The sequence below is a fragment of the Cervus canadensis genome, chromosome X (genome assembly GCF_019320065.1).
Source record: "Cervus canadensis isolate Bull #8, Minnesota chromosome X, ASM1932006v1, whole genome shotgun sequence".
Classification (NCBI taxonomy): Eukaryota; Metazoa; Chordata; class Mammalia; order Artiodactyla; family Cervidae; genus Cervus; species Cervus canadensis.
Genome location: NC_057419.1, coordinates 20,021,885 through 20,046,028, shown reverse-complemented (window position 1 = coordinate 20,046,028; position 24,144 = coordinate 20,021,885). Strand labels below are relative to the sequence as shown.

Below are 24,144 nucleotides of genomic sequence, written 5' to 3'. Positions count from 1 at the left end.
TATTGGAATACAGCCAGGTTCACCCATCTTGTCTAGGGCTGCTTTCTCGCTGTAATACTGACGAGTACTTGCCCCCAAAGACTGAAATATTTACTATCTGGCCCCTTTTAGGAAAAAAAAAAAAAACATTTACCAACCAGTGTTTTAGAACAAGAGGGCTGTGTTTAAACACCCTTCCAACCCTCTTCCCTCTCCAGCCGCTCCTCCCTTCCCCAGCTTCAGTCACTAACATTCCTGGGCCTGACTTGAAAGGGAGAGCGTTATAATAATGAATTGTATCATATCGGAAACCAGAGACACCAGACAGTAAATTTCTATATAAGGTAATACGAGTGGTTCTGCCATGGACTAGAGGAATGCCTGGGTTTGTTTCCCGATCAGAAAAGTGGGCATCAGAGCAGCAACTGCCCGATTTTTGAGAATCACCATCGTCGCTTGCAAGAAGGCACTTGGAAAATAGCACAGCAGCAAGTGTTCTGGGGCAGGGGTGCTTTTGCAGGGAGGGCCTTCCCTCAGAGTCTGGATGTACACTGAGGTTGCCTTTGCGCTAGGCTCCTCGGCCACCTCCCCCCAGCACGTCCCCTTTGCTCCTGGCCCTCATTTTCATTCCCTTTTGGCCTTGCAGCCTGCTTTCTCCTCACCCCTGCGTACCCCTCAGGGGCTACCAAGTTCCAGGGCAGAGCAAGGCTCAGGCAAGCCGGTCCCAGGTCAGCTCTACCCAGCTCTTTAAAGCTTCGCCAGCCTAGGGTGGGGTCACCCTGGGACCCCCGCAGGTGACAAATATGACTCAGCAAGGCCCAGGGCTAGGACGGAGACAAGAATGGCAGTGCAGGAATAAAATCCTCTGCAGTACGACAGGCCTCAAATATCATTTTAAAGACTCGAATTTGTTAACAAACAAAAACGTAACTCAAATCTGCCTCAGGGCCCTGGCGGCCTGTGCTTGAACAGGCCGCAGCTTTAGCCTACAAGGCAGGCCCAGCGGCTTGAACAGTCAGAAAACGCCCGCGGCCTCTACTAAAGGCCCCCTTGGCCTCCGACAATCCCACCTCGGCTCGACCAGGCCCCAGAAAAGGCCAGTCGGCTGGAGGGAGAACTTTCAGAGTGCACAGATTTATGCATGTCCGTGACTGTCAGGGAGACTTTGAGGGCACAGTAGTCTCTGGAGACTAGAAACCATTTTCCTCTCTAGCGCTGAGATTTTGCTTGGCTAAGCGGCAGCAGCCTCCCAGCCCCCCACCCCCACCGCCAAAGCCGCAGCAAACAGCCACGTCCCGCGGCCCCCGGGCTCGCCGCCCCGGGGCTCGCAGCCCCCACGCAGCTTGCACGCCGCACCTCCCTTCGCCCCACCCCCGCGCGCCCCCATCCGCCCCCGCGGCCTGCCCTGGGAGCGCCAGGCGAGCCCTCGCGCCTGCGCCTCGCCAACTTCCTGCCGCGGAACGCCCCGCCCACCCCCAGAAGCCCGCCTCCGAACGCCGCGTGAAACCTGCCTGCTGCCAGTCATTGGTCAAAAAGACGAAGCCGTTGGCTCCCAGGCCCGCCCTAGCCACCGCCTCTCACTTTTCCCAGGGCGGATGCGCCTGCGCTCAGCTGCCTGGGCGGGCTGGGAGGCGCGGGTTGAAAAGTCTCGTTCCAAGTTTGGAGAGAGAGAGAAGAGCGCCTCAGACCTCGGTACCCGCAAGCGGGGAGGAGGCAGCAGAGAAGGACGCAGCGTCTGGGGAGCTCCCAGGCTGTAAGACGGAGCTCAGGCTTCGAGAGCTAGAAGTGTGTGACGCGCCTGGGAAAGGCAGGAGCGCTTGTGGTTGGGCTGCTCTTGGCTAGCAGGGGGAGTCCGAGGCGGCGGCGAGGGGCGAACGACCCGACGCAAGATGGCGAGTAAAGAGAGTAAGAGGCCCCGCGGGGCGGCGCACGCCGGGGCGGTGGGGGGCGGTGAGCGTGCGAGGCCGCGGCACGCGCCGGCGAAAGGCGCGAATTGGCGTGAGGAGCAGGGGGCGGGGCCGGGCGCGAGGCTGGGCGCGCGCCTCGAGGGGCCTACGCGGGACGGGGCCGCGGCGCGAAGGGCTCCGAGCACTTCCGGAGCTAGGCGCGGGGCCGCGGTTGGGCCCCCTTCCCGCTACCCCCCCCCATCACCCCCCTCTGGCGGCGGCGCTTGCTCTGCACCCGGGCGGAGGCGGCCTCCGTCGCCGGAAAGCGGGCACGGCACCTACCTTCCACGCGCGCGCGTCGACCGCCTCGGGGTCGCGGCCCTTGTCCGGGGGATTCTGGAACCTGCCGACTTATGGCTGCCGGCTCGGGTTTCGTGGGAGCTGAGGCCTCTTCTGGTGGGGGATGGAGGGAGCGGGCCGAGGGGTTTCTGCTACACGTGGATTCGTCTCGCCGGGTGGGTCGGGGAGCCCCTTTACATACGGGTCGTCATCTTGGAACAGGTGCGAACAGCTGTAACCGGCAAAACAATTGCGATGTCTATGTAATTAATTACCCAATATTGTATACGCAGGCGGTTTTGATTTCAAACTGCAAAAAAATAAGCTTCCTGGTGTTAATATTCTCCTCGCGTTCTGGAAGACCAGTGAGTTGTTCGTGTCCAAATTAGTGGTTAAGAGAAAGAGGAGATTAGGTGTGGCCGTCTCGAGGTGACCTCCAGTACAGATTTCAATCCTTTTCAGACACTTAATCGTGTGGGCTTTGTCCAAATTTCAGTGTTTGAAGATACTGTGGAGGAGCGTGTCATCAATGAAGAATATAAAATCTGGAAGAAGAATACACCGTTTCTGTATGACCTGGTTATGACCCATGCTCTTCAGTGGCCGAGTCTTACCGTTCAGTGGCTTCCTGAAGTGACTAAGTAAGGGTTTTTGTCAACTCTTATTTTGCATAAATTTTGCTGTTAACCTGAATCTCCTAGTTTTTTGCGTTTTATACATAGAACATAAGCAAGTAATCGATTAAGCATTTGGGTGATGTGGCAGGTGATTTTTATTTTCAAAATTGATTTATAGAGTGGTTTCTGACGTATAAATGTGGAATTAAAAGGGGACAGAGAATCTTTTATGAGATTAAGGATATTTGTAGGATGCACCAGATATATTTGACATTTTTTCAACTTAAATATAGACACTGGGTTCTCTTTGGGTCCCAGACTAATGGATTTCTTTAAAACTTCATGGGAAAAGTGCATGGCTTGATGAATTTTTGCAAAATGAATACCTCCTTATAACCAGCCCACAAGACGAATTCGTTTTAATTGGCAAAGGAGAAAACAATTTCACAGTACACATACTACACCACCAACGAAAAGGTGGTGTAGTATGGGATACATTTTGAGGTTGTTGTTGGTCTTCACCTCTTTGTAAAGTTTCTCTGGTAATAATTGCTGACATTTGTTGAGCACATCTGAAGAGTTTTATGTCCTATTTGGTTTAATACAACAGTACAATAATTACTTTTTATTATCCTTTTCTTTTTAATCGATGTGGAAATGGGCTGAGATGTTAAGTAACATGCCCCAGATCACACAGCTGATAAGTGGTGGAGTGGGCTTTGGAACGCAAACCAGGTGGCCCCAGAGTTGAGACAATCTCTGCACTAGGTTATGGTTCTCATACACTTGCACTTTTCCTAATAAGAACCTGGCCATGTACTTTAAAAATGTATTAAATTTGATTGTCGTGTGTATGTCATTTAATGAGGATTTATTAAACTCTAAAGAAGTTTTGCAACAACTTTTAAAAATAAGAGTAAGTTACTTTCATATAAAACTCATATAATGGCCAGATTTTCCATATGCGAACATTGACTTCTATACGGTTAGGGACTTCCAATGGACTTTTCAAAAATCTTAATGTAAATATACAGACGTGGGAAGAGGAGCCAAGAACTAAATAATGGAGACTTCTAAGCGTTGACATTTACAGCTTTGACCATCAAATGCTTAAGGGTATTGAGGTTCTGATGTAGTGCAGCATGAGCATTGTGTCTTCCTGTTAAGCAGATTTAAAACTTAAACAACTTAATTTACATTTTCTTGAATCTTTTTTATCTTTGACAGTAGAAAAGAGCCCAGGCTTTAAGGTTAGAGATCTGAATTTGAATCCTGCCCCTTGCTTCTTAGCTTTGTGAATTAGGGTAAATTGGTCAGTCTCTATCCTGAAATAGTCTGGTCTGTAAATGGAGATGCTGATGGTTCTCACGGCCTACATCTGAGGAGATAAATAAGATCACACATGTTAAAATGCTGGCACAGAATGAGTACACAGTAAGTGGTGACTGATGGTAATTCTCCCACCCTTTCCTATTCAGAAATAAGTTATTAGGGTGGAATAGCTCTGTTTCCATTTGTATTTCAATGAAAGCTGCTTACTGAAATTTTTTTAAAGATTTCACATTACCTATTATGATTTTTGTGTAAAAGATTTTAAAGATAATAGATCTGTGTGTTCTTAGCTCAGATACTAGTTTTATATTAACACTTAGGAACTTAGCAGAAAAATATATATTTCATGGGGTTCTTTACATACAAAGAAGTGGGATCTGGTTGTGGGATGGGCAGTGGCTCTGGGAATGCAAGAAAATGCCAGCCAGCCTGCATTCTTGGGTTTTGAAGAGTTGAAGATGGCTGAGTGGTGCTTTGCAGGTTTCTGTTGGGACTATGAAGGGACTGTGATTGTGTTTTGTCACTATGTAGGACAGTAGAAATGTTGGATACTCTTGTAGTCTGGCTCTTTGAGAGATAGGCCCTACTCAACCTCATCTGGCTGGTCTTCTGCATACCTACAACATGCTTCCAAATGATTACTTGAACTTTCTGAGCTGTTGCCCTTAAATTCAGTTAGGTGACCATCCAAATAATTGATTTGGCTCTTTGAATTTTTATTTAGGTATCTCTAAGAAACTATTTTTCAAAACCGGTAGATCATTACTTCATATGTCTCATTGAACAATTTCTTAAACATATTGAGACTTACACTGTACCTAAAAATCTATGTATGCATTCAAATTCAGATGATACAAAGCTGCATAGAGTGAAGACTAAATTCCCCTTCCACATCCTCTGTTCTCCTGGTTGCCTAACCCAGAGCAGAAGCAGTCATTTGAGATTTCTTATCCATTCTGCCAGCATGAAGAAGTACATGCTCCGTCCTTTTTTTCTGTTAGGAAGTTGTTGACTTGACTTTGGGTCTTAGTTCCCCAACCGGAGATCGAACCTGTGACCCTTGCAGTGGAAGCTTGGAGTCCTAACCACTGGACCACCAGGGAAGTCTCTGTTCACTTGATTTTTTAAATTAGGAGTTTATATTGGAGACTTTTTCCCTATAAGCATGCTTAGATATATGCCCTTTTGTTTTAAGGGCTCGGTAGAATTCCTTTATGGATATACCGTAACTTATGTCACCAGTTCCTTATTGATGGATATTTGTTTTCAGTCTTTGGCTGTTTCAGGCATTACTACCGAAAATAACCTTGTGGTGATGATCTGTGATTGTCAGGTGAATTTCTCAGCAGTGGAGTCTTAAGTGGTCAAAGAATTCTGGCACTGAAAATGGACATGGTCTTTTATAATGAGTGCTTCTGCAGCCTTAGGTACATCCAGTATTCGAAGAAAATAGTGAGATATTGATGGGCTCAGAAAAGTAGGCTTGTTTTTCGATGATGGGGATGAGAGAATTTGTAGTAAAAAGAAAAATCCTTATACGATGATAGAGTCAGAGGAAACTGGAATAACTGAATTTTGGAGTCAAAAGGAGCTTTTCAGACCCTCTAGTCCATGTTGTAATTCTACTCCTTAAAAAGGTCATAGGATGAACTGATGTGTTTGACCATAACTTTACCTGTAGGTCTTAGAATTTTCTGCTTAACGCCATAAAAAACAAGTCACTTTTCTTTATGTCAGCCCTAATATTGTTTTGTGGTGCCTCCTTTCTCTCAAGTATTCCTATTTCTTTTCAAATGGTTCTCTTGAGATATGTTTAAGTTCCCTTTCACTTCAAGCCACTATTCCCTGTAAGGGTTTCATTTTTGCCTAAATCCTTCTAAAATGCATTGCCTAGAGCCTAATTTTCTAAGTGTGGTTTTTCCAGTTACAAATTAGTAGATGAATGCCCATGTGTATTGCCTCTTCCTACCCTATATAAGTTCATGTAAGATGAAAGTAATTACATTTTTTGTTAACCACATTGTATTCTTGGCCACTGAACACACATCGACTCAGACCCATGTCTTAATTTTTTAAATAGAAGATTCACTTTTTTTATTTTTTAAAATATTTTGTTTATTTATTATTTATTTGACAGTATGTGGGATCTTTAGTTGTGGCATGTGGGATCTGATTCCTTGAACAGGGGTGGAATTTGGGCCTCCTGCATTGAGAGTGTGCAGTCTTAGCCATTAGACCACTAGAGAAGTCCACATGTCCTTTTTCAAATGAATTCCTATTGCTTAGCCATGACTGCCTTATTCTGTTCTTGGAGTTTTTGTGTATTTACTGCTCTTTCATACCCTAAGCCCAATCTTGGTAAAATTTAATCTTGTATTTTTTAGTTATTACTAAATTACATGCCTGGAAGTAATTCACAAACCTTTATTCTAAACCAATGAATCCTTTGTACAGCTGGAATTTAGAAACAACTAGTCTAGGTGTTTTTTGTTTTTTGTTTTTCTTTTTTAATGTTGGGGCTCAGAGCCTTACTTCTCAGCCTGCCTTACTGATGTGGAACCATGGAACACAGGTGAAAGTTATTCTGAATAATACAAATAGGAATGCATTGTTAATAGATACAGATGCAAAATCATCACTTGGATTAAGTGCCAAGAGGCATCAGTGGTTTCTTTAGCCACAAGGAATTACCATAGAATAGGGTAACAAAGATGACCCTCTCCCCTGCCTTCCCCTGTAAAAATGGGAATGCCTGTTTTATAAACTTTAAGCACCATAAATATAAATAAGGAGTTTTCACATCATGTCATTTTTACTCATAACCTGTTTTTTAGGTGAAGAAATTGAGACCCACAGGGAAGTTGTGATTTAAGGAATCACATATAATTAATTTTACTTTGAGCCAGGGTTTAAACCCTTTTTTTCTTGACTCAGCACTTTATTTTGTCCATTCTGCCTTTTTACCTCTTACTGGGAAACCGGAAACACCTAGTGTATTGAAGATATTTTTTTTAAGTTGAGAAGTCATGATTTATGAATACAGGAGTCGGTGATGGACAATTTGTTAGCAACTGATTTCTTATAGGATTGTGGGGGGAAGAAGTCAAAGTTTTAGTCGCTCAGTCATGTCCGACTCTTTGTGACTCTGTGACGTCTTGGACTGTAGCCAGGCTCCTCTTGTCCATGGAATTCTCCAGGCAAGAATACTGGAGAGGGTAGCCATTCCCTCTCCAGGGGGTCTTCTTGACCCAGGGATCAAATCTGGGTCTCCTGCTTTGCAGGCAGATTCTTTACCATGTGAGCCACCAGGGAAGCCCCTTATAGGATTAGTATGACTTATTTTCTTTCCTAAACAGACCGGAAGGAAAGGATTATGCCCTTCATTGGCTAGTGCTGGGGACTCACACATCTGATGAGCAGAATCATCTCGTGGTTGCTCGAGTCCATATTCCGAATGATGATGCGCAGTTTGATGCTTCCCACTGTGACAGTGAAAAGGGTGGTAAGTAATCCATATATTCTAGCATTGGTGTCTGAGGAGTAACCCTCTGATTATATATTAACTTTATACCAATATGTTTTGGGTAGTTTAACGTCAACTCTGAAATTTTATGTTCACACCATGAGATAAATCTGTATGCACTGGTATGGAAAGGTGTCCAAGATAAATTGATTAACTGATAAGTGTGTGTGATTATAGTAACAGTTTTGGTAATAGTAAGAATATGTGTTGGTGTATGCATAGGAAAAAAAAGTCAGGCATTTACACCAAATGGTTAATAGCTTTTTAATGAAAGTTGTTGACTCCCTTTGCCCAAACCAAACATAATTCCCCTGTTTGGTATTCCCACAACCACCCAAGTTTGATGATTTTGCTAGGAGGACTCAAAAGACTCTGCAAATTATACCCAAGGCTAAAGTTTGTTACAATGAAAAATGCAAGACAAAAGCAGCAGGAAAAAGATATACATCAGGGAGTCTAGGGAGGTCCAGCACAAGTCTCATCCAGGGCCACATAGGATGTACTTTGTTTCTGGCAACAAATAACAGGGAGACATGTGGGCTATCTCTGCTCAGGGAAACCCATTCGAGGGTCAGGGTCTCTGTCTTTCTTGAGGGTTAGTTGTGTAGGCAAATTATACTGGCAGCCAGCCATGGCAACTGAATCTTGAGACCCCAGTAATGAAGTCAGGTGTGTATCATCAGTCTTGATATTTGTACAATGCCACCCTGACAAACTGGTACAGCATGATCCATTGCTTGGGTATATACCACAAAATCAACCCATCAGTGACATAGAGAACATTCTGAGGTCCATGTTCCCAGGAGTTGATCAGGGGTCAGTCATGGTCCCAGTTTCCATCAGAGTGGCGAGGACTCAGCAACCAGACCTGCTGGATTAGTGCTTCCCCACAACCCCACATGGTTGAATAGATCTTAACATTGTCCAGTACTTTTTAAAAAATATAATACTGCTTTATAGCTAAAATCTTGCCAACCCTGCTCCATTCCTCTCTGCTTTCCTTTCCAGAATTCATCACTGTCCTGAAATTAGTGTGCTGTTTTCAACTTTTTATTTTTATTATTCACATAATGTTGTACAGTTTGCTTTTTTCATTCAGTTCTGTGTGTGTGTGTGTACCATGTAAATGTCTAGCTTATTCTTTTTACTGCTGTGTAGTATTCCATTATACTTAAACCCCCATTTATTCTTCTGTCAAGGGGCAGTTGGGTTGTATCTCTGTGGATGTTTTGTTCTTGGAGCAGTGCTTTAGTGAATATCCTTGCCGTGTCTTCTCGTACTTGTGGGAGAATTTATCTAGTGGAATGGAATTGCTGAGTTGCGTAGTGTATTCATTCTCAACCTAAAATAATATAAAAGTTTTCCAAAATGATTTACTCAGTTTACCACTTCCACAATTCATAGTCCATTACCCCACAACCTTATGCATTATTTCTGTAAATATTGTAATCAGAAAATTTTTAATGGCTTTTAGTCCTAAGTGAGTGAAAGTCGCTCAGTTGTGTCTGACCCTTCAACGCCATGGACTATATAGTCCATGGAATTCTCCAGGCCAGAGTACTGGAGTAGGTAGCCTTTCCCTTCTCCAGGGGATCTTCCCAATCCAGGGATTGGACCCAGGTCTCCCGCATTGCAGGCGGATTCTTACCGACTGAGCCACAAGGGAAGCCTAAAGTAAGTAGTTAATGGGCTTTCAGCTTGAGAATTAGTCTCTGCATCATAATATGGAAATACTTAGTTATTAGTCACTTGTCCAGTGAATTATATTCTAACACGTGACTGCAATACTTAGTTGATGTCAAGCTTTTTAAACTTTTAGTTAATGGTTTTGTTTTTTTTAGTCACAGTATTTTTAATGGATACTATTATCATTAAGATAGTGATTTTTCAGACTTTTCCTTTTGAGTTTTAAGAAAGCTCTGTGTACACAGTAAATCTTACCTGAAAGCCCAGTTTTTATTAAAGGAAACCTGTTGAGTTTGTTTTCACTAAAGGAATTGGGAAGCTTAAGAATCTTTGTAGCAGAAGAGTGAGAGAGAGAGTGTCCTATGGGTCCACGGTGGTGGGAGGTTGAAAATAAAGAAAAAGCCGACAGCTTTGGAGCAGGGTCTCAAGAGGTGGCAGGTGATGGATCAGAAGGGGTGTTCTTAGAAAGACCGAGGCATTTTCTTTCATTGATGTGATGGGAAGGGAAAGTGCACAGAGGGAAATGGGTGATTGCATATGGTTGTGTGAGAGGAGTTGTGTGAAATGGGATATGATTTTCAGCCCCAGAAATAATAAGCAATAGTGTTTGTCATAGAGAAGAAGAATGGCTAAATTTTTTTTTATTTGCCTGAGTGGCTTGTGGGACCTTAGTTCCCCAACCACGGATCCAACCTGGGCCCCCCCAGTGAAAGCACCAGCTGCTAACCACTGGACTGCCAGAGAATTCCCAAGAATGGCTAAATTCTAATAGTAAGCCTCAGGAGCCAGTGTTGATTACGCATTCCCACATAGCAAGATGTGGCTGAAACTGAGAAGAGGCTTATGGATTCCAGTGTGTTTTCACCAGGCCCCAGCTAGTCTATTTTACTTGTTACCTCCCTGGCTCCATTAGACATTTGAGTTAGTGTTACTTGACCTGAGATACAGGGTGAGCGAAAAAGGAATGTGCAAAGAAGAAGTGATACAGGTCAGGAAGAAATAACAGTTATAATGTGAAGCCTCCAAGCTTTCAATGTGTCAGTAACTAATTCAAGTTTTTATCTATGAGCACAGGAAAGAAAATATTCTTGTTTGCTATTATCTGCTTAGATGTTCTCTACTTGTATTCTTTCGGCTATCATCTTACTGCTTCTCCGAAGTTGTCATACTTTTTTGTGTGGCTTTGTCACTTTTCCGAGGTCTTTTTAATAACTATTTAACATACAGTCGTATTCCCACACCAGATAGAAAGGTTAGCCCACTCATTTTAGCTTTGGCACTCCACCAGCAGTTGAACCGATGTGTTCAAGGATTCTGGTGGAACTGACTTGTGTGTAACTGTGTCTGTGTCTTGGTGTTGGGTGGAGGTTAGTCAGCATGGGTTTCTGAAACGAGGGTGTTCTTGACTTTAGACTCAAGGACTGTTCATGCTCCTGAAGGTGAACCTATCTTAAAGAAACCTAAAATACGATTCTAATTTCAGCACTTCAAAATGAGTTGTGTTTGAACTAAAAGGCTTAGGTGTGTTAATTGCATGGTTATTTGAATTTTCGTGAATAATTACATCATCTTCACAACTGAAAGGAGCCGATTTTTAGTTGTTTTAAGTCCAAAATGGAACTGAATTAACTTGCAAGAATAGGTATCAGTATTTTCCAATTCAGATGGACTTTGAGAATAAATTAATTCTAAGTGGCAAATGAACCTATATTTTTCTGTGCTCGCTTGGTCTCTTGCTCTCTTACCACTTTGTGTTATATTCTGTCAGATTAAAATCTCAGATTGATTAAACTAAATGACTTATGAATTTTAATCGTAAGTATATGTGTTTATTTCTTTCTTCTCACATTAGAATTTGGTGGCTTTGGTTCTGTAACAGGAAAAATAGAATGTGAAATTAAAATTAACCATGAAGGAGAAGTAAACCGTGCTCGTTACATGCCGCAGAATCCTCACATCATTGCTACAAAAACACCATCTTCTGATGTGCTGGTTTTTGACTATACGAAGCACCCTGCTAAACCAGGTATGCGTTAATAAATTCAGACCACTGCTTGATCCTTCTTGATTCGAAATAATTGCTTTGATGTCACACAGACTAGTATACTCCAACTTTTAAAGGTTTAGAAATGGTTTCAGGGATCCAAAAACCATGCTCAAATTAAGTGATTTAATGCAGGACCTCACAGCAGGTTATATTCCTGGGTAAGATTTACTATAGCAAAGGATATAGAGCAAAAAAGGAGAAAAAAACTGGCTAAGGTTTGTTATTGCAAAGGATACAGAGCAAAAACAAGAGGAGAAAGATATACATCAGGCAGAGTCCAGAGAGGTTAGGCGTAGACTTGTGAGTCCTTTTCCACTGGGGCCACACACCACAGGGGTAGAAATGTCTCTGTCCAGGGAAGCCCATTTGAGTCTCAGGGTCTTGGGGTTTTATGGCAGTCTGGTCATATAGGTATATCCTGCTCTCTGACCAGCCATGGTAAGGGAAACTCCAGACCCCAGCAGTGAAGTCAGATGCTTCATGAATCTTGCTCAACAATCTTGCAAGTTTCAACAAGCTGCCACAGCATGCCGCACTGCTCTGGGCGTACAGGGCTACATCAGATGGTGACATGAAGAATTTTGTGAGGGTCACATTCCCAGGGGTGACTAGGTCAGTCATGGTTGCAGGCTACTCTGGAGACATGCAAGGACTGAACATCCAGACCACCTGCTTTCTTCAAAAAAATGTTTTAAAAATTGACTTGGATTGTCACCATGTAAATTTGTGGGCTGGTATAGTTTTCAGTGTTTTGTGTTACAACTTGGTACTAGGTTTTGCAAAGGAACCAGTCATTTTATTTGTTTACATGGAGTATTTGAAATGTAGCACAGAGAACAGCTTTTCAGGGTGGCTGTGGGTCAGACCAAGTCCTTGTTTGTGTGCAATGCTTTTGTAAGCATTATAATAAATGTTAAGACTTACTCAGGAGTGAGAATTTGCTCTTACCAGTTCTGATAAACAGATAATTGCTTAGTAATCAATGTTATTTCTTTCTCTTTCTTTCTTTTTTCTTTAGACCCAAGTGGAGAGTGTAATCCTGACCTTAGGCTTAGAGGCCACCAAAAGGAAGGCTATGGTCTTTCTTGGAATTCCAATTTGAGTGGACATCTCCTAAGTGCATCTGATGACCATGTGAGAAACCTGTTCTTCCTAATCTACTCATGTACTAAGAGTTAAAGACTGTCAATAACAGCTCTGCACTGAAGGAGACTAATAGATGAAAGGTTTTCTAAGATAATACTGATAGTTGTGATAACATTCCCACAGGTTTTAGAACATTGGTTATCACACTGCCCTTTTGGAGTCATAGAATTCCACAAATCTCTTTTGAAGCAGCCATAGAATGGAGGGAAAGTGGGCAAAAGGTGTTCCATTTAAAAGTGGACCTCTGTAATGGAGACTTTAAAGCATTTGTAAGGCCTGATTAATACATTTTAGTTTAGTTTTTTTTTTTTTACAGTTTTTTAAGTGTACAATTCTATGAGTTTTACTTTATTCACAAAGTTGTGAAACCATCACCACTAATTCAAAACCATTTTCATTAAATGTCACAAAAAGTAACTCCATATTCATTAAGCAGTCTATTCCTCACTCCTTCCTTCTCCAGGAAACCACTGGTTTACTTTCTATCTCTGTAGATTTGTTTATTTCTTGATATTTCATATAAATGGAATTATGTAGTATGCAACTTTTTCTGTCTGACTGCTTTTACTTAGCATGATGTTTTCAAGGTTCATCCATGTGAGCATATGTCAGTACTTCATCTCTTTTTATGGCTGAACAGTACTCTGTTATATAGATAGACCACAATTCATTTATCAATTGGTAGACATTTGAGTTGTTTCCAGTTGGGGCTACTTTGAGTATTGTTACTGTGAACATTTTTATACAGGTTTTTGTGTAGATAAATGTTTTCATTTCTCTTGGGTAGTCATCTAGGAGTGAAATTACTGAGTTATATGGTAACTTTAAGTTTAGCTGTTAAAAGAACTACTAAACTGTTTTCCAAAGCAGCTGTACTACTACATATCCCTACCATCAATGTACCAGTGTTCCAGTTTTCCATGTCCTCACGAACAGTTGTTATGGTCTGTCATTATTATAACCATTCTAGTGGGTTTGAAGTGGTATTTCATTGTGATTTTGACTAACATGTACTAATGATGTTGAGCATCTTTTCCATGTGCTTGTGGCCATTTCTGTATCATCTTTGGAAAAACTTGTATTGGAATCCTTTGTCCATTTTTGTATTTTTTTATTGTTGAATTTTAAGAGTTTTTTAAGAATATATTCTAGATATGAGCCCTTTTATCAGATATGTGATTTTTAAAAAATTTCTCCATTCTTTAGGTTGTCTTTTCACTTTTTTCATGATTTCCTCTGAAACAAAAGTTCAGTTTATGTATTTTTCATCATTTTGGCTTTTGATATCATATCTAAGAAGCCATTACATAATTCAGCATCACAAAGGTTTACACCTATGTTTTTTCTAAGAATTCTACAGTTTTAGCTCTTATATTTAGGTCCATGTTGATATGGTGTGAGGTAGGGGTCCAACTTCATTTTCTGTGTGTGGATATCCAGCTTTTCCAGCTTATCTTTCCCTATGGAGTTACCTTGGCATCCTTTAAAGTGTTTTAACAATGAAGAAGTACCACACAAATGCAAAGTGATCATGTTAATTTTTTTAAAAATTTTTATTAGTTGGAGGCTAATTACTTTACAATATTGTAGTGGTTTTTCCATACATTGACATGAATCAGCCATGGATTTACATGTGTTCCCCATCCTGATCCCCCCTCCCACCTCCCTCCCCACATGTTAATTTATTATAAAACAATGTTTGTAGCATTCTTGCCACTAACAGCCCCATATTTTCTTTCATGGTTCCCATACTACAAGCATAAAGTGTTTGGTATGATTCCAAGCACAAGCCAAGAGTAGACTTATGGAGCTTTTGAAAGCTCATGTAAATTGACCCTAGTTAACATTTTATGTCAGCCACGTGAAAGTAGGTTCCTTTGCCTTCTTATTAGTATATCCTCATGCCTAAAACAGGGCCTGTCACATTGCAGAGCTTCTTTATATGTCTGTTAATGGCAATTTCTGTTAAGCTTTTTGAAATACTGAAGTAGGTAATTGGCCCAGTCAAAATTCTTTAGTTATAGGCAACAAAAACCAACTCTGGGTGCCAGGGGGTTTTTTTCCTTTTTTTTTTTTTTTTTTTTTTTTGTAAATTTAAAATTTTCACAACTTTTAGTTTTTATTTTTAAAGATAATCTTCAGGTGGATTTTCTGAGTGATCTTTAAAAAACATCTAATTTATTTTTTAAAAATAAATGTATACCCTTTTTACCTGTTTCTTCCACCTTCCACCCCTGGCAACCACCAGTCTGTTCTTTGTATCTGTGAGCTTGTGTTTTGTTCATGTTGTTTTTAAGTTTCCATGTATAAGCGAAATCATATGGTATTTGTCTTTCCCTAACTTATTTCACTTAGCATGATGCCCTCAAAGTCCATGCTGTCATAGATGACAAGATTTTCTCTTTTTTATGGCTGAGTAGTATTCCATTGTGCAAACATAGCACATCTTTATCCATTCATGCATTGATGGACACTTGGGTTGTTTCCATGTCATGGCTACTATAAAGAATGCCACCGTGAACATGGGGGTGCATATATCTTTTCAAATTCGTGTTTTTGTTTTCTTTGTATAAATGTCAAAGTGGGATTACTGTATCATGCAGTAGTTCTATTTTTACTTTTTTGAAGAACTTCCATTAATACTGGGTTGGGCAAAAAGTTTGTTCAGGTTTTTCCACACCATATAATGAAAAAACCTGAATGAACTTTTTGGCCAACCCTATATTTTCTTTGGTGGCTGCAAAGATGGTGCTGGCTGATTTAATGAAAATGGCCTGAAAAAGAAGAGAGGCCAGGTTGTTGACCCAAATGAGGCCAATGAGGATGTCACTCTTGCCATCCCTGGGAAGTGGATATAACATTCCCCATGCCCCTCTCCCCCATCATCAGAACAGATTCTCGGAAAGAGCCTTCTTCTGTTTCCCTCAGAGTGGACATAGGATAGTCTCCCACACAGGGAGGACAGGTTATAGTCAAGAACTTAATTACTAGTACTTTTTGAAGACATCAGACTGGGAGTTGCTGGTCATAATTAATAGCTGACGTTTCCTAAGGGCTCCACATATGCAAGGCATCTTGGTAATTTTCCTAGGATCTTTCTGAGGTGCAGAGCAGGTAATGTCAATAGTTTGACACATTCCACCTTTTCCATGCATGTAACCTGCATCCAAGTGTGTAAGTATCAACAGAGACTAAGGGCCACGTGTATTATGTAACAGAAACCCTTTCAGATAATAAAATGATTGATGAAGAGAGGAAGTTGATACTAGTGTCAGTGGAATTAATTTGATAATACCTTAATGGAATTATCTCTTACTCCATTGAGGTGACAATCACTGCCCTACAGTTTGCAAATTTTTTCATAGAAATTTCAGACTTTTCTCAACTATTTTTATGACAAGACGTTAAGAAAAGACTCAAACTTTCAAAGCCTGCAGGTCTGTAATCTTTGAGGTCTGGGCAGGCCCTGTGGTCTCTTCCAGTAACCTTGTAGGGGTTTCTAGGTCGTTCACCTGTGGCACTTGCTGATGTATGTAGTAGTTTCTGCTGTGAAGTGAGAGTTGTCCAAAAGCTTTCACTTTTTAAGAGGCATGTTTTAGTTTTAATTCCCAGTTTCCCAGCCCAGCATGAAGTTTTAAGATACGCATTTCAGTTTGGTGGATATTGAACACCAGGCTCTCTGTGTTGTGTGATCTAGGTGAATTTTATTTTATTTCTTTAATTTTTTTTTCTAGGTGAATTTTAGATACTTGATTGAATGTATGTAGGTAGAAACTCTAACCAGAATATTTCTTGCCTCCCACCATGCTATCCTCCCGTCCCCATTACACTGTATTTTCCTTCCCCTCTGCATCTCAGATTGCGGAAGCTACACCAGTACACTTTTCTGTTTATGAATCTTCACTTTTTTTTTAATAACTTTCATATAGTAAGTAGCTTTGTTTTTAATAAAAGAGTTTTAAATAAGGTGTTAGCATTTAAATTCAGTCTCTCATAACTAACTCCTGTTTTGTTCCTTCTTCAGACTGTCTGTCTGTGGGATATTAATGCAGGACCAAAGGAAGGCAAAATTGTGGATGCTAAAGCAATTTTTACCGGCCACTCGGCTGTTGTAGAGGATGTGGCCTGGCACCTGCTGCATGAGTCCTTGTTTGGATCTGTTGCTGATGATCAGAAACTTATGATGTAAGGTGGAAAATTGAGTGGGGTTTTGTTATATGGGTGTCCTGAATGACCATCAGTGATTGTGGTGGCTTTAAAATTGTGTCTTGGCCTTCAAAAAAAGAAAAAGAAACAGCTTTAGTGAGGTATAATTGACATAATAAGCTATAAATAGGTATGGCCTTTTTACATAAAAGTTACTGTGCTGTATGATTGAACACAACTTTTTATTTAGGAAAAAAAGGTATGTGCACATGAAGAAACATGCTTGGGGCAGTGGTATGTATCAAAATCGGGGATCAGGGTGACTTGCATTAAAGTTGAGGGAGGAGAGTGTGCGTCAAGGCATGGCTACAGGGCTGCATTCAACCACCTGGAATGCTTTTTATCTCATAGACTAGCATCTGAGGCAAACAGAGCAAAATACTGAATTTGACTAGGCTAGGTTATAGATATCAAACAGTAATCTCTGTGTAGTGTTTTGTGCATGCTTGAAATAGTTGGTAATCCAGACAGGAACATAATGAACAAGAAAGCAGAGATAGCCCTAGTTTGTTCTGCGCAGGTTTAGAGCATATCACCTAGTGGTTGGAAGTCCAAGTTGCCAACTCTGCATGGTTATTGTCCCTGAAGGGGCAAGTTAGCTAGAGAATAGTGGCATGGAGTGGCACTGATGTGGGCACAAGTGTGGGAGAGAGAGGCAGGGCAGGGTTGAGTGGCCTGCTCTTGTGCTCTGTGCCTTGTACCTTTGTGTTTTAGATGGGACACCAGGTCCAATACCACCTCCAAGCCGAGCCACCTGGTTGATGCGCATACTGCCGAGGTCAATTGCCTGTCCTTCAATCCCTACAGCGAGTTCATTCTCGCAACTGGCTCTGCGGATAAGGTTTCTCAGTTTTTGCATATTTGGTGTTTACGAACCTAGTTGTCTTTGTTAACTACAATATTTTAAAATTCTTGCTTAAAGTGCAGAAACAAATTCCTTTTCATTTTATTTTTCTTCAGACTGTAGCTTTATGGGATCTGCGTAATTTAAAATTGAAACTCCATACCTTTGAATCTCATAAAGATGAAATTTTCCAGGTATGTGATAGTTTCTGGGGTCTCTGTCAGATTTTAGTAACTCTTTACTAGAGGGAAGTTTGTAAATTTTTGTCTTTTACATAGTGGACTTGGGACATTGGGGGTTTTGTTTTGTTTTTGGCTACACCATGTGGTTTGGGGGATCTTAGTTCACCAACCAGGGATTCATCCCTGGCAGTGAAAGCCTAGAGTACTAACCATTGGACCACCAGGGCATTCCCTGTTTTTTGTTGTTGTTTTTTTTAAAGCTCCTTGCCTACTGTGTAAGTAAACTAGTGAGAAATAACTTGGAGTTTTCTAGATATTGTTAGTTCAGAAGTAAAAGGAACAATCTTTGCAAAATAGGATCAGTTTAAAAAGTGAAGGTAGTTTCCTGGTAGTCTAGTGGTTAGGACTCAGCACTGTCATTGCTGTGGCCTGGGTTCAATCCCTGGTCATGTAACTGAGATCTCAGAAGCTGAGCAGTACAGCCAAAAATAAGTAAATTAATTTTTTTAATGAAATATCTTGTATATGGTTTAAAATAGAGATGTGCATAGGGTAAGGTACACTTCATTGAAAATGTTAAAAGCTTCTGGGATGGTTTGGGGGCTAAGTTTATTGGGAGCCCTAGCAGAGTTACCCTTGAGAGGAGTATGACCCTCCCAGGGGCAGGCTGAAGAGATGCGCCATTTAAGAGCACCTGAAGGGACAGCACAAAGAGAGTGAAGGCTTGTAGGCCAAGCAAAGGGTACAGAACATGAAATGGGAAAATATCTAGGATTAGAACAATAGCCACAAACCCAGTAATGGATGATTCTTTATATTTTCAAATATGTGTTGCTAGGTCCACTGGTCTCCACATAACGAAACCATTCTGGCTTCAAGTGGTACTGATCGCCGCCTTAATGTGTGGGATTTAAGGTAACTCAGGATCTGGTGACAGATTTTGCATAAATATGCTAATATAGCAGATTATGTAATAATTCATAGACTAAAAGAGCAATTTGCTAACCCCAGTTTAATAAGTCTAAAATTAATCTTAAGTACCTTCCTAAAGAGTCTGTTCCATAAAATAGAAGTGAATCAGCAAATGGAATGTGAAAAAAATTGATGCCAATGTGAGTTTTTATTTTCTTTGTAATTAGGACTGAAGTCAGGGTTAGGGGTGCATGTGTTTTAACATCCAAACAATGGTATTGAAAAAACTCTTGCTCTAGAAAGGGGTAAAGACATCAGCTGTTTGTGTCTCCTTAGATGTCACATACATCTGCAGGACTAATCTTTTTCAGTTGTTTTTTTCCCACAGGTATGAGCTCTTCCTGTGGGTTGTGTAACTGCTGAGGATGAGAACAGGATAAGCACAGCCCATGCCATCAGCTTATGTTCTTTGTGGGTTCCATTAGGGAAACGTTTCTCCATTTTAGGTTTGTTATTCTAGGAGATTTCGACTCTTTGCTTTTTTTTTTTTTTTTTTGAGCTTTTAGAGCCGTTAATAATGTTGCTCTATTATGTATCTCTCCGTGGAGGTGTTCTTATGTTCTTATCTGGAATCTAAATCATAACATGCCCCAAAATAACTTCTTTCCTACCTGAATTGCTTTGAAGTGGACTAAGTTTTTAGTCAAGGCTGCCTTAATTACAAAGACAGTATACCCACTTTTCAGTGTATGGAACAGTAAAACTGCTAAACTGCTAATGTTCTGTGTTCTTACAGAAGAAACCCTAGTCATGATAGATGCTTGAAAATGTAGAGTCTTTAAAACAGACATCTGAGAATATTCTTTTTTACTTGAAAACAAACTAGCAAGCCCACGTGTGGAATAGGTATTGGGGATGATAATAGTGTGTAACTTCTGAGTGATTTCACTGTCGGAACTGCTAGCAAATTCTACAAATTGAAGTTTTGGGGGGTTGTGTTTGTTTTTTAATTGAAGTTAAGATAAGAAAAAATGAAAACTTAACCTGTTCATGGCTTATATATTCCATATTTAAAGTTGTTTTGTTGTCCTATCTTTAGCAGATCTTCAGTACTGGTGTGTAGTTGTATTTCACTCCTAGGATGAAAAAGGCCTTAAGAGTGAAGTGTAGGGATTGGGGATCAGTTCTTCTGTAAATATTTTATATACTTTTCACCTTTTAATCCTAAGTCAGGAAACGCCTCAGTTAAGATATTGAATGAATTCTAAATTAATGTTTTATTAACAATAACTTGTATTCTGCAGCTTCACTTATGAACAGCTGTTATTACCATTTCCAGAAAGTAAACACCCTACCCTCCCACCAAATAATTAATACAAAAACTCTAACTGATAACAGTATAGAAATATGTTGCTTTTAAGAGTGTTTTAGGATGGGATTTCTGGGCTGATGCTGGCTTTGCAAACTTTGTTGCTAGAAGAATTTGAATACTGAAGGCATTGTGTTTTTTCTCAATAGCAAAATTGGAGAAGAACAATCAGCAGAAGATGCAGAAGATGGGCCTCCAGAACTCCTGGTATATATTGACTTTTTCTTATGCAAGATGAAGTGTCATACGCAGACTGGACTATTTGTCGTTGTTTCATGTATTTGAAAAAGGAGTTAGGACGTTCAGATTCTATCTCTTGAGGATGATTTCAAATTGGAGGTCTTGGAGGTTATTGTGATTTAGTCTGAAAAGTCTTGTGATGCAGAGCTTCATAAATTTTAAGTCTTTTTTAGTTAAAGTGTTGTTACCAACTATTTTTACTTTGGTAATAATAGTTTTTTAAACTTTGGTAATACTGGTTTATTCTCATTTTGGGGGGGTTTTTGACATTGCAGTGCAGCATGTGGGATCTTAGTTCCCCGACCAGGGATGCAACCCGTGCCCCCTGCATTGGGAGCACAGAGTCTTAACCACTTGACTTCCAGTGAAGTCCCTGGTAACTGTTTGATTTAGATAAAATTTACAGAACATACAGTTCACTATCTAAACACTTCAGTGATTTTTAGTATATTCAGAGTTGTACAACCATCACAAGTCAATTTTAGAACATTTTTGTCCCCTCCGAAAGAAACTGTACCTTTAACCATCACCTCTCAGTCTTCTTTTGTGAGCCCCTGGCTACCACTAACCTACTTTCTGTCTCTCTAGATTTGCCTGTTTTAGACATTTCATATGAGAGGAATCATACAGTATGTGGTCTCTTGTGACTGATTCTTGCACTTAGTATATAATGTTTTCAAAGTTTCTTGCTTTTTTTATATATGTATATCACAGGGAGAGGACAGTGTATAACTATTTAACATCTCTAACAATTTTGTGGTCCTTGAGAAAATTCACTAGGATTTTGCTTTCTGGTTTTTTTTTTTCTTTTTGTTTCTTGAGAGTCCGAAATCAAGGGACATTCATATTGTCCTTATAAGAATTTTTTTAATTTTTAAAAAATTTTTATTTTTTGGCCTTGCTGTGCAGCATGTGGGATCTTAGTTCCCCAACCAGGGATCAAACCTGTGCCCCTGCAGTGAAAGCTGGGAGGCTTAACCACTGGACTGCCAGGAAGTCCCAAGAATTGTTTCTTCTGAATCTTAATTCTAAGATACATAAGGCCCTGTGCAGGAAGTAAGATTGCTCCCTTCTGCATTTTTTAGCAAATACCTTGGTTTAGCCCTAACGGGGACTTTCTGGAGTCCTGGAAATTTTTTTCCCCCAGCCTTGGGGCAGTGTGTCTTGGAGAGATTGAAGGATGGCTGAGAGGTATGCCTTTCCCTTACTAAGGGGGAGAAGCGGATCCTTCAGGGGGCCACAGAAGAACCAGAAGTCTCCACGTGTTCCAGTTTCAGAAAAGAGTATATAACATCCTGGAAATGTTTTACCTTGAATATTTTTACCTAACAATATATGTGCTAATGAGGCAGAATTTGAGTGTTGATTGTATTAGGTATGGAAACAGCACTGTGGTCGTGAAGGAAAATGTCATTTCAGGTGATGTAGGCTGAATGAAGTATTTAGGGGCAAGGTGTGCTATCTGCAACTTTCTGGTGGCTCAGCCAGTGGTATGTTAACAAAACAGTATTTGGGGAATCTTGGTGAAGGTTATCCAAGCATTCGTTGTAGCATCCTATCACCTGGAAATGGGCAAAGGAAAGAGTGATGGAGGGCTAGATTACTAAGCTTGTGCCACCCTCCCTCCAGAGTGCAGTTCAGCAACCCGTTTCTAGATGGATGCTCTAAAACCTAGCTTCTAACATAAGATAGGAAACCAAGACTTTTTTGTTCTTATTAACAGTTTATTCATGGAGGACACACTGCCAAGATATCAGATTTTAGCTGGAACCCGAATGAGCCTTGGGTCATTTGCTCAGTGTCTGAGGATAACATCATGCAGATCTGGCAAATGGTGAGCTAAAGTTTTTTTTTCTCCTCAGCGACTATCTTGAAGAGATTTTTACTAATGATATAATAGAAATATTTCAAGTATTTCAGTGCATACTACATCAAATATTTATAGAAGGAAAGTCTTAAAAGACCTTTCTCCATTTTAACAAGTCTTTAGTTCAGTATGGACATATTGATGTAGACATAGCACCTGCTCCAATTTTCATGATTATGACTCTTCATCAACTGGGCTCTTGGCATCATTGCTCCATGTCCAGTGTTTACTGAGATCCTGAGTTCTGTGATGCGCACTTGACATTTCTGAGACATGGTTTACCAGCCCTTACATAAGCTTCAGGGCTATCTATCGCTCCATCTAAATGCCTGAAATGCTTTTGGAAAATGCCTTTTTTGGACAACTGAAATAAGTAGTGCATGGTCAGCTAGATATATGTGTGAAATTATACCCTGGCAAATAATTTTTGAGAACACTGGCCTGCCTTTTCCTCGTTAAATTTATTAAAGTCTGAGAGTAAAACACAAAGTAAACTATGAAGTTTACTGTAAAGTGTTTCCACATTTAATTTCCAACACTAAATCACACTGGCTGGTGACACCTAAAATCTGGATAGAACTATTAAATGCTGTTTTTAGATAGTCTTGTAAAATTTTTAGGGAGTTTCACCTGATTTTATTTGGTTATTATCTCCAGGCTGAAAATATTTACAATGATGAAGAGTCAGATGTCACAACATCCGAACTGGAGGGGCAAGGATCTTAAACCCAAAGTACGAGAAATGTTTCTGTTGAATGTAATGCTACACGAATGCTTGATTTATCAAGCGCAAAAACAGCATTGTATAGTAGGGAGTTGAAGTGGGGTGGCATATGGCGTTCTTTACCTTCTGATCCTAGCACTTTCAAGTGAGCTATTGCGTACTGTATCATATTGTAGCTTTTAGGGATGTTGCTTAAGAAAGATCAGCGTTGTTTTAAAATACAAGTAAGCAGGGTACTGCCTTTGATTCAACTATAAGTCCTTGTTTTCTCTAAGTGCTTGCTGTTCCCAAATATGCAAGAATAACTTTTACACTTTTTCCCTCCAACACTTCTTGATTGGCTTTGCAGAAATAAAGTTTTAAAATAAACTTTGTTTTATTATTTTAGACCCTGGGTTTGGGGGTGGGGAGTGTGTGTATGGATGGATGTCCCTTTTTTATGAGGCGGCTTTTGGGTATACACTACACACCAGGAATTTACTGAATTTTCTTTCCAGGGTACACCGTAGTATCCTAATACAAACATGGGGAGAAGTTAGGTGTCTGTATTTGGTGGTTGATCGGTGAACCTAGAACTACCTAACTTACATGTCATTTGACCCATAAGCCATTTGGGCCTTAACTTGGGCAGCTTTAAACAAAAATACAAGCTTGTTTGCTTGTGTGGCAGGTCAACAGAGCGAACAAACCAGCCTGCAGCTTGGCCCTCAACCTCTTCTGTAAGGCCTGCCAGCTAGGAATGGTCTTTACATTGATTTTTCTTCTATTAAAATTTAAAAAGTTTTTTTGCCGTACCACAAGGCATGCAGGATCCTAGTTCCTCAACCAGGGATTAAATTTGGGCCCCAGGCAGTGAAAGTGCTGAGCCTTAACCACTGAACTGCCAGGGAATTCTCTACATTGATTTTTAAAGGTTGTTCGGGAAAAAAGCAGCACACTAATCCTAAACGTTTGACTTACGGAAAAAGCTTGCCAACTTATGACTGTGCTTAAATACTTTTTATTTTCATTTTTGGGTGTGTGTGCTTAAATACTTTTGCTCACCATCAACTAAGGTCTTTCATATGTGCCTCTGTGTACATGCACACTCTGCTAGTCAGATAAGTAACACCTTGGAATGTGCTGAGACTTGGCCAAATTCAAGAAATCCATAGTCCTGGATTTTTAAAGCTCTGACAACAGCTACAGTGCAGAATTTTCCTAGTCCTCTGTTTTTAGAGGTTAAAAAAAAAAGTCCTAACATGT

General features: G+C 40.6%; 1 protein-coding gene across 4 annotated transcripts; it reads left to right on the top strand.

The window, feature by feature from the left end:
* The first annotated feature begins 1,563 nt into the window (after positions 1-1,563).
* On the top strand, positions 1,564-23,268 carry RBBP7 (RB binding protein 7, chromatin remodeling factor). 4 transcript variants are annotated; one of them, XM_043457888.1, is made up of 12 exons: positions 1,564-1,884; positions 2,701-2,845; positions 7,510-7,655; positions 11,242-11,388; positions 12,428-12,543; positions 16,580-16,740; positions 17,476-17,602; positions 17,722-17,799; positions 18,626-18,702; positions 20,218-20,275; positions 22,032-22,142; positions 22,833-23,268. In XM_043457888.1, exons 1-12 carry the CDS (start codon positions 1,869-1,871, stop codon positions 22,899-22,901), a joined length of 1,251 nt encoding a protein of 416 aa, XP_043313823.1. In that variant the 5' UTR covers positions 1,564-1,868; the 3' UTR covers positions 22,902-23,268. The 4 variants fall into 4 exon arrangements, with proteins under 4 accessions (XP_043313823.1, XP_043313822.1, XP_043313821.1 ...); XM_043457887.1 differs by having other exon boundaries at positions 11,215-11,388; XM_043457886.1 differs by lacking the exon at positions 1,564-1,884 and adding an exon at positions 2,025-2,426.
* The last annotated feature ends 876 nt before the right edge of the window (positions 23,269-24,144 follow it).